Source organism: Dendrobates tinctorius, unplaced genomic scaffold (genome assembly GCF_039654945.1).
Source record: "Dendrobates tinctorius isolate UK_male_01 unplaced genomic scaffold, ASM3965494v1 ptg000156l, whole genome shotgun sequence".
Classification (NCBI taxonomy): domain Eukaryota; kingdom Metazoa; phylum Chordata; class Amphibia; order Anura; family Dendrobatidae; genus Dendrobates; species Dendrobates tinctorius.
Window position 1 is genome coordinate 20411310 of NW_027361823.1, and position 10988 is coordinate 20422297.

The 10988-nt window shown below is 52.9% G+C and overlaps 1 protein-coding gene across 1 annotated transcript; it reads left to right on the top strand.

Moving 5' to 3' along the window:
* The first annotated feature begins 543 nt into the window (after positions 1–543).
* On the top strand, positions 544–3024 carry LOC141051248 (uncharacterized). Its single transcript, XM_073548114.1, has 2 exons — positions 544–715; positions 829–3024. The coding sequence occupies exons 1-2, from the start codon at positions 624–626 to the stop codon at positions 2192–2194; spliced, it is 1458 nt and encodes a 485-aa protein (XP_073404215.1). The 5' UTR covers positions 544–623; the 3' UTR covers positions 2195–3024.
* Positions 3025–10988: the final 7964 nt, after the last annotated feature.

Here is a 10988-nt window from a genome sequence, read left to right on the forward strand (position 1 = left end):
AGGTCCTCGCAGTGCCTCCCAGGGTCGTCGGCGACAGCAACGCGGCGGTCACCAGCGTGTAAGTATAAATATTTTTGCTTTGTTTTTTTGCACTTTTTATTTAATTTCTTTTGTGGAGGCTAATTATGTTATTTTTGTCTTTTTCTTTAACAGCCTTCACAGCGTGCTCCCGACTCTGACGGTGAGGATGGAGGGATTGATGTGGACCGCCTCATCGATCTCGTCAGAGAAAGGGAGCCGCTCTGGAATATGGCTGACCGCCGCCACGCTGACCTGATCGTTACCCGACGACTCTGGGAGGAAATCTGTTCGCTCCTTGTTGGCCGCTGGGAGGACCTCGAAGCTCGGGCCCAGATTAAAGAGCGTAAGTATATACAGTACCGGTTGCTTGATGTAAACCAGTGTTTCCCGAACTCCAGTCCTCGTGGTCCCCACGGATCATGTGTTCAGGATTTCTATTTACTATAGAAATCCTGAAAACATGACCCCTCGGGACCATGAGGACTGGAGTTTGGGAAACACTGATGTTGTATACTAACCACTCCTTTCTCGTTTCAGGGAACAGAATTGTGAATCGGTGGCGGTCTGTGAGAGATCGTTTTAAGAAGGAGTTCAATAAAGAGATGCGGGCCCCGAGTGGATCTGGAGGACGCAGGAGCAAGTACAAGTACGCAGAAGCCCTGTCGTTCCTCCGGGAAACAATGGTCACCAGAAGGTAAATATTACACACCACATGTGAAAAAAAATGTTTAGATGTAACTTTTTTTTTTCAGCCAGGGCCATACCATGTCACTATTTTAATTGTTTTTTTTTCTCTTTATTCCACAGCACGGTGAGCAGCACTCGGGAGCCTGCACGATTGGACCCTTCTGAGGCGATCCCTGAGGAGACCGGCACCGAGGGACACTTCGACCGCCCCGGTACATCTGCACCTTCCCAGCCTTCCCACACATTCGACCCATCTGTCCCATCCACCAGCACAGGAGCATCGTGGCCGCCTACATTACATGAAGCTGCTGGTGAGGAGATCGCTTTCCCTTTACCCCACCCTTCTGCCCCTGCCACCTCTAGTACACCTGCGGGTACTGGGCGGCAGCGGCAGAGGGGTCAGGAAAAGACTTATGCGCCAGAGTTCTTGCATCTGAATGCATCTTTCCAGAACTGTCTAAAAGTCTTGTCAGAGCAAATCTCCGCAGGCTATCAGCAGATCAACTCCAGCATTCTGGAGGTGAAGACACTTCTGCAAACCATGCATTCAGAAGCAAGATCTTCGCCAAACCACACCTTTTTCAGGTCTGTTGTGGAGCGCATGGAAACGCTCTCTCCTGCCCAGCAGATGCATGTAATGCATTCATGCCACGCTGCTCTCCAGCAAGTTACCTCCCAACCTCCTCCTCCTCCCACCACAGTAGTTCCTCCACCTGCACCCCCTCCAGCCACTTTCCATCCTCCCCCTCCTATTACATCTACACCCCCTCCAGCCACTTTCCATCCTCCCCCTCCTATTACATCTACACCCCCTCCAGCCACTTTCCATCCTCCCCCTCCTATTACATACCATCCACCTCCAGCCACTTTCCATCCTCCCCCTCCTATTACATACCATCCACCTCCCCAGCACCATCCACCTCCCCAGCACCATCCACCTCCCCAGCACCAGCAACCTCCCCAGCACCAGCAACCTCCCCAGCACCAGCAACCTCACCAGTACCAGCAACCTCCACAGTACCTGCAAACTCCCCAGTACCAGCAACCTCCCCAGTACCAGACATCTCCCCACTTCCAGCAACCTGCCCCGTACCAGACATCTCCCCACTTCCAGCAACCTGCCCCGTACCAGACATCTCCCCACTTCCAGCAACCTGCCCCGTACCAGACATCTCCCCACTTCCAGCAACCTGCCCCGTACCAGACATCTCCCCACTTCCAGCAACCTGCCCCGTACCAAACTCCTTCCCCATACAACTTGCCATCAACATCATCTGCTCCTACAGTCCCTGCCCAACCCTCCACTCCACCACCCACCACCTCTTCTGCTTCCCACATGTCCACCCATTCTGTAGTTTTTTCCACACCTTCACCTCTAACTGTTCCTTCCCCACCACGATCCCAGTCCTCTCTCCACACTCCCAGTGTCGAAGTGTCCCGCAGCCCCTACAGCAGTATTTCCACCACACACTACACAGAATTATAATGTGTGTATTTAAATAAAAATGACCAGTTTTATGGTTTCAGTTTTATAGTTTCAAAGTTTTATTAAACAAGTTTATTAAAATTTTAAAAAAGTTTACTAAAAAAAACATTTTTCAATAAAAGTTAAATTATTTTACACTGGTTGTCTGTCATTTCTTTCTGCGGCGAAAAAGGTTAAATACAGGGTATTTAAAAGGTGAAATGGTATTCAAAACTAGGTATATAACTGTGGGTAAATTTTAGCTTTTTGCCACAGTTGTGTTCCTGGTTGTGTTTGGAGCAAAGTATTTCACCTAAAAAGTTGTGTTTATTGTTGGTGATTTCCTAACAATGTACACAACTTTTGTTAAAAGGTGAAATACTTTGCATAAAACACAACCAGGTACACACCTGTGGCCTAAAGCTAAAAATAGAGACCATGACAAGATAGCCAACTTTGGTTGGCAAAGGTATATACTGTTGGTACAGAAGGTACACAAGTTTGGTTAGGGCACAAATCTTTCACACTCTGTCATCCTGCCAGTGTACTCTGCCTTGAGGTGACATAAAGTATAGTGCAAAATTGTCCCTCATTACTGAAACCGTCACAGAACTTCTAGTGGTAATGTCATGGTAATCTTGCAAGGTGGTTTCTTCAGAGGTGTCCTCAATGGAAATGGGTTCCTTGCAGATAACAAAATTGTGGAGTACCACGCACGCTTTGATCACCTCGTCCACAGTTTCTGTCTTGAGGTTGATCGCAGTCAATAGGACCCGCCATTTGGCTGTCAGAATACCAAAGGTACATTCAACCATTCTTCTTGCTCTTGTGAGGCGGTAATTAAAAATGCGTTTTGGTCTTGTCAATCCTCTGCTAGAGTACGGTTTCAAAAGGTGTTCTGACAGCTGGAAGGCTTCATCCCCTACACAGACAAATGGCATAGGTGGACCAGATGTTTGCGGCAGCGGTCTAGGTGGTGGGAACTGGAAGGTGTTTCCATACAGTTTACGCCCCATGGCAGACAGTTTGAAAACTTGAGAGTCATTGGAGCGGCCATAGGCCCCAATATCAACCGCAATAAATTTGTATTCCGCGTCAGCGATGGCCATGAGGACAATTGAAAAATATTTCTTGTAATTGAAATATTCCGATCCCGATCCAGCTGGCTTTACAATGCGGATATGTTTCCCGTCCACAGCGCCCAAGCAGTTTGGAAACTGACATATCTGTTGAAACTTGTCAGCAATTTCAATCCACCTCTCTGTTGTGGGCTCTGGTAAAAACTCTTCAGCTAAGGAGTCCCACAGTGCACGGCATGTGTACTTCACAATTCCAGATATGGTGGAAATCCCGAGTCTGTACTGGAAATGCAGTGACGAAAGGGATTCTCCAGTTGCAAGAAATCTGTGGGGAATTAAAAAACAATAAATTAGTTTTAAATCACAGCATTACATACCAAAACTGACCTATAACACTTGGAGATACAAATTACCACCAACAAGATTGCAGTGAAAGTGTGCTCTGATGCGATCATAACCAATAAATGTGGCTTACCTTAAAGTCACCATCAGACTCTCTGCGGGTGAAACAGAGAAGCGGCAATAGGTGTCCGCTTTTCTTATGAGGTGTGCAATGCGCTCCACCAAGTAATCAAAATTCTCCATTTTCATCCTAACATATCCAAAAAATTTATCCGGGTTTCGTCGAAGGTCCATGCATAGTGTAGAATAGACCCCACGCGTCATTCTCTTGGCTGTGATGGGGTGGATCCACAAACGTCGTCTACGATGCCTGATGCGCTGCTGTCTCGCTCTCTCCTTCTCCAGAACAATCACCCTCAAACGATTTGCCTCCGCTGTAAAATCCGCCAAATTCTTCAAAATATTTCCAATGACAACATCCATCTTCGCCAGTAACTTGCTCTTCTCTCCAACCTGCACTTTCTCCTCTACAACCTGTCAAAGAAGGGCTGTAGGAACATGCTATATATAGTTTTCCAGTAGCCAATCCCGTTCGGAAGGCCACAAGGGTCAATTTTAAAAACCGGATCGGCGTAATCCGTCGAAAAACGGATAGAAAAACGGATGAACCGGATGAGACGGATCCGGTTTTGTCTGTCAAGAAAAAGACGGATCCAGCAAAAAACCGGATCCGTCACATCCGGTTTACGAAACATTTGCCGGATCCGGCGTTCCGGCACGACGCCGGATCGCGCCTGACGCCGAAAACCTGATGTGTGAAAGTAGCCTTAGGGAGAAGTCTCCAGGTAACTAGGGAGATGGGCCGACCAAGTTACCTACAAACCCACCCAGGGGGTGTGTTTAGTACACTATAGTAAAAGACTGTGAGTGTGTGAAGGATCTGTGATGAGGTCATAGCCATGTAACCTGGTGGGCGTGGCTACGGACCATATATGGTGGCCAGGGTAGGTCACATATGGTGAATACAGGGACCTGGTTGGTCCAGAGCGGAAGGTCCCGCCAGGAGAGTTGTCTCTTGGTTCACAGCATGTGAGGAGGCTGTGAGCAATGGCAATGTGTGCCTGAGAGTTCCCTGGAGGGAACGAACGTGTGCGGGATGATGAAGTCGCATTAGGAACCCTGACGGGCGAGATAACACTGAAGCTGAAGAGCCTGCACCATGGACATGTGCATAACCTGTGTGAGTACAGGATAACCAGCGTAAAGCTCTGTAATGGACGATAAGCTGTTGTATTTTGCTGCTGTGGGTTTATGAAGGAGGAATAAACCACATAGACTATGTGATAGTTTTATGAAAACCTGGTGCCGAATGTGTTTTGTTCGCTGCCAAGCGAGTGATCCCCTGCTGGAATGACAGCACTACCTCACAGTACCTACAAACCTATAAAAGTTATTACCAAAAACACAAAACCGTCTCGCGACTCGTCACTGCATACCGCGTGCCTGCCAGTACCACATTTGGCACAGTCGGCAGGATGCAGTCTCCTAGCGCAGACAGCTGTACTCCCGACCAAAGTGGGGCCGCAGGCACCACCGATAGTGGGGGCCCCTGGTTCAGCATCTCTTTAGGGGCTATGCTAAGCAACCTGCCACAGTTTTCCGGCTCCAATACTCTGTTGTGGAGCTGGACAGAGCGCATGCGGGGGCTCTTCCGCATGCATCCAATGACCCCTGATTTGGAAGCTGAGGTAGCTCTCATGGCGTTAGATGGGGAAGCCCGGAATTCAGTAATGTTGAGGCCCCCGGGACACCGCAAAACCTTTGCTAGGGTCTTGCGGATTCTGGAAGAAACCATGGGGATCCAACAAACGTGGGAGAGTTGAGGACCTGGTTGTTCAGTCGAATGCAGGGGGAGGGGGAGACCATCACCCAGTATATGAACGTCCTCCACGAGTTATACACAGCCATCGAGCAGAAGGACGGAGTAGGGCAGGACCTATCGACATCACCCTACGTGACCTGTTAGTGTCTGGACTCCGGAACCCGTTCATAAAACAGGCTTTGCGGGAGCAGATCTGAGTGAACCCACATATAGCTTTCTCTGAGGTGGGGAGTCAGGCCCGGGTACGAGAGCAGGAGCAGGGGATGACGGTCCCCGTGGGGAAGGCCCGGGGCATGGAGGCCTCCGTGAGCGCTGTCGGAGAGCCCCAGTGGATTGAGTTAGTGAGACAGGAGCTGAAGAGTATCCGAGGCGAGCTGGCCGAAATAAAGAAGAGGACTCAGCCCACGCCTGGGCGGCCTAGCTTCAATGCCCGGGGCGGCTGGGCCTCGCAGCCCCGGTGTTATGAGAGCGGAGAACCGGGCCAAGAGTGTCCGTGGCGTGGGAGATACCCACCCCAACGGGCATTAAACTAGAGGGCTCTGGGCAGGGGGGACGCCGCTAGGAGCTGGAAGCCACAACAAGGGGTGGTGGAAGTCCTGAAGATCTGGTCACAAAGTGCCCAGTAGTATGGGCAGAAGTCGAGGGCCATGCTGTACAGTGCCTAGTGGACACAGGGTCACAAGTAACAACCATGCCTGCAACCTACTTCCGGCAGCATTTCCCGGAGGCAGCAAGGCCCCAGTGGGGGTCCATGATAAAGCTGGTAACCGCAAACCATCTGCCGGTTCCCGTCGGAGCGGTATGGCTCCAAATGATGCTGTGTGGAAAACCCCTTGGCCGCCGTTCCTGACCCAAGGAGAAACTAACAGCCGCCATCCAGTTATCTTGGGCATGAACATACTACGGGAGTTTGGCAATTTACTCCTCAATGACCCCACGCAGGAGACCCTGAGCCAGTGAGGTTCCCGCTCGGCCCAAGGGCAGGTCTTCCAGCGGTTGGTGCAGGAGGCGCGGGTGCTCCAGGATGGCCAGGAGGGTGAGGGGCTGGGCAAAGTAATCACCCCGACGGCTCCCCCGCTCGTGCTTCCCCCGGGACAGACGGTGGTGGCTTTGCCGATCCATGCCCCAATACCATTGGGCGTGGAGATGCAGGTGGAGCCATGCTACTCGGAGCGCCTGCACCCTGGCATCCTGGTAGCCCGCTCCCTGGCCATGGTGTGGGAAGGGACCTTCCTGGTGCGCTGCGTCAAACTGGAAGACCAGGATATCGTCTTGAAGCCCTGAGCCGAAATGGCCAAACTAGTAAGAACTTTGGAGGAGGTGCTTCCAGCCCCCACGGTCCAATTGAAGGTGCAGCCCGAGGATCCTTGGGCAGTAACTATACGGACTCTACAGACTCCCGAATCCTCGACCCAGGAGAAAGGTCGAACCATCCTGGTGAGAATGCGGGCCGAACTCTCCGGCCTAACGCCAGCCCAACTTCGCCAGGTAAAGACACTTTTCGGACAGTATTACAATGTCTTAGCCAGCCATGAGGATGACTTTGGCTGCACCACGGTCATCACGCATGGAATCCCTACGGCAGGAGTGGCCCCCATCCGGGAATGATATCGGCAAATCCCTCCACAGCTATTCCAGGAGGTGAAAACTCTACTAGCCTAAATGCTCCAGAAGGGGGTTATTCGAAAAAGCCAGAGCCCTTGGGCGGCCCCCATTGTGTTGGTACGCAAAAAAGATGGCACCCTGCATTTTTGCGTGGACTATCGAAAGTTGAATGCCTGCACCATCAAGGATTCATATCCACTGCCCCGCATAGAAGAGTCTCTGTCCGCCTTGGGAAATGCAACGTACTTCTCAACCCTAGACCTGGCCAGTGGGTACTGGCAGGTTCCGATATCAGAGGAAGACAGAGCCAAGACGGCATATATTCTTCCCATGGGGCTGTTTGAGTTCAATCGTAAGCCAACGCCCAAGGAACCTTCCAGCGGTTGATGGAGCAGTGTCTAGGAGATCTCAACTTCGAAGCCACGCTGATATACCTGGATGATATCATCATCTATTCCGCCACGTTCGAGGACCACCTGCGGCAGTTAGGGTAGGTGCTCGGCCGACTGCAGAAGTACGGGTTGAAGGAAAAGCCCCAGAAATGCCACCTGTTTCACACCCAGATCAAATATCTGGGGCATGTCGTCTCGGCAGAGGGCGTTAGACCATCCCTGGAAAAGGTTGCCGCCATCCAGGGGTGGCTTACCCCTGACACAGTGAAAGACGTTCGAGCTTTCCTGGGGTTGGCCGGCTACTACCATCGATTTGTGAAGAATGTTGCACGCCGAGCCCGAGCCCTGCAGGACCTGCTAAAGGAGACTCCTGCCGGGGTGAATGGGTGGAAAATCCGATGGCAGCAACCGCAAGAGGACGCATTTCAAGATCTTAAGGCTGCACTCTCGGAAGCCCCGGTGTTGGTGTATGCGGATTTCTCGCAACCGTTCATACTGCATACCGACGGCCGAGAAAAAGTGATCGCCTATGGCAGCCGGTCGCTGCATGACTCCGAACGCAAACTTGACAATTACAGCTCCTTCAAGCTTGAGCTCCTCGCGGTACTGTGGGCCATGATGGAGCTGTTCATAGAGCTGGCGGGCTCCGAGGTAGTGGTGCGGACTGACAGCAACCCGCTAGCCCATTTGGAGAATGCCAAACTGGGGGCTCTGGAGCAGTGGTGGGTGGCTCGGATGGCTAAGTTCAACTATAAGATCATCTACAAGAGAGGGGCTGAAAACGTGCATGCTGACGCCCTCTCCAGGATCCGGCACACCACCCCAGGGAAAAATCAAGACGACGAATTGGAAGGAGAAGAAACGCCATTCGCCCTCACCACCGCCACGCTTACAGCTGCCGTGCAGGAAGTGCCCCATCCAAGACCCTCCCAAGGGATGCTGGAACAGCCATGCAATGGGTGGATCCAACAGCAGCAGGAAGATGGAGAAATTGGACTCCTGCACCGATGGGTGGCCACCGGCAAATTGCCCACTGGTACACAGAGACAGACTTTGACCCAGGATATGTTACTAATGTTGCGCCAATGGGAAAAACTGGTCATCAAAAAGGGGCTATTATATCGAAAGGCCATGTCCCGGACGACGTCGGCTACAACATGGCAGGTGGTCGTGCCCGGAGCCCACCTAGGCCAACTGGCGCTTGAAGCCCACGAAAAAGGGGCTCACTTCGGTGCTCAAAAGACTTTGCAATGGTTGCAGCAGATAGTCTACCACCCGCGCTTGCATGCCGCCGTGAAAGAAGTTTGCCGAACCTGCCGCCCATGCGAGCTTGCCAAATCGCCCGCACAACGAGCCCCGGTACAGACAATCGTAACATCAGCTCCCCTCGAGCTCCTCACGGTGGACTATCTGACCATAGGTCCCGCATACCAGGCGTACAAACATTGTCTTGTTATTGTGGATCATTTCACCAAATTCGCCGTGGTCACCCCCACCCGAGACAAAACTGCAGAATCGGCCGCCTATGCGATTTGTAAAAATTTCATCTAAGTGTACAGCTGCCCACAACAAATACATTCAGACCAGGGAGCATGCTTCCTAGGAAGAGTCATGGAAGAATTACATCATCTCTACGGTATCGATAAGTCTCGGACCACACCATACCACCCGCAGGGGAATGGGGCCTGCGAACGATTTAATCGGACACTAATTCAAATGCTGCGTACCCTGGAGAGTGACCGAAAGGCCCGCTGGCCTGAGTATGTCACTGAGCTGGTGTGGGTGTACAACAACCGAGTGCACCGGGTGACCGGTTATACCCCTATTCACTGCTGTTTAGACGAGAAGGCAAAGGAATCACAGAAGTGGAGTTGAACCCGGAGGAACCCCAGCCTTGTTCCGGGGTATCCTTCTGGGTCCGAAGTCACCGGCACTGACTACAAACCCTCCACCGAATCGTCCATACAAAGCTCCAGGACCTGGAACACCAGGGGGAGCGCTACCGCCACCTATTGACTTTCAAACAGGGGATAGGGTACACGTGCTAGATCAACGCCCCCAGAACAAGTTAGAACCCCGCTGGGAGGAAAACCCATATTGAGTGTTGCGCCGAATAAGCCCCGATGGGCCTGTGTATGAAATACAATCTGAAGAAAACAGCACGCCTGTCACTCGTGTCGTACACCGTAACATGCTACATCCGTGTGCATCCACTGATCCCCTGCGATTTGAGCCGACCTCTCAGGTCCCCGACCCCCCGTCAACGGTCTGGGACCTAGATGATGAAGAGGACTCCCCAGCCTCATCCGCGGGCCATCTAAGTAGTGAACTCGCAGTGGACCCAGCCACCCCATCAGAATCTACCAACTGACCACCATCCACCACCCCAGAAAGCTCCACCACACCCGAACTTAGACGCTCCGAGCTGTCCACAGCTGGCAAACCCTCTGAACGCTACGAACAGGACCAGTTCGTATGGTGACAAAAACTGGCGTCTCAAAAGACTAACTCGAGTCTACTAAAGCCCTCGCCCGGGGACTAGCGAGCATACAGGGTGGGGGAGTGTAGGAGAGAAGGTCCCCGCCGAGTGTCCAGGTCGGAATAAAGGGGACCGTCACCTGGATTTCGGGGGAAACTGTTCCCGGGGGACAGAATTCAGGGATGGACCAGTGAGACTGACAGATGGGCTGGGGGAGGAGCTGGTATAAAAACGGCGGGGATTGGGAGTCACGGGGAGTCAGCAGAACAGGACGGAAGGAGCAGGAGACCGTGGGAGCGACTGAAAGCCAAAGCGACTTCCCGCAGCCAGAAAGGAGGACAGAGGCAGGAGAGCCACTCACCCGGGACAGCAGTGAGATAGCGCCAAGACGACCGGCTGCGGCCTGCCCGCGGTCTTGTGGCCGTTGCCGCCTCGCTCCTGCCCGCAGCCACCAGCAGCCGTTACCGCTGCACTCCGCCCTGCGGCTGCAGCCTGCCTGCAGCCACCAGCGGCCGTTGCCGCCTCTCCCCAGCTTGCAGCTGCGGCCTGTCTTCCTCCACCCACAGCCACCCCGCTTCCACCCGTGGCCACGGCTAGTTGAGCGCCGTCGGCGGCCACCACTGTCCCTCTCCATTCTGCGGCAAGGGCCGGGCCGTTGCTCGCCATGAAACCCCCGTCGCAGCCGCTGGCTGTGCAGGTGGCTTGCCAACCGCCACCCCACATCGCCGCTGTGAGCTCCAACCCGGGGGCTGCGGCCCTTCTGTCCAAGAACTCCCCCGGGGCTTGTTGTGCCCCTGCTACACCGGAGCGTCGGAACGCTCGAAGACTACGAAAGATCTTCAGAGGCTGGGCCCAGCGGCTGCTACGCTGAGGAGCCATCGTCCAGGACGCTGAGGGACGTCAGTATGGCTAAGTTGACACTTTATAGTTAAGGACCCATAGTCGGCAATATACAGCGGCCCTATAGTGACTGGCTTTTGCCGGACTTAGTCATGTTCTTATATCTCCGTGTTTGTGTGTATTGAGTTCTTGCGAG

Excerpts from the sequence above, each read along its gene's own strand:
- LOC141051248 (XM_073548114.1), top strand. The coding sequence starts at position 624 with ATGCGGGCCCCGAGTGGATCTGGAGGACGCAGGAGCAAGTACAAGTAC. Across the intron at positions 716-828 it reads GAAACAATGGTCACCAGAAG|CACGGTGAGCAGCACTCGGG; the intron begins GTAAATATTACA and ends TTTATTCCACAG.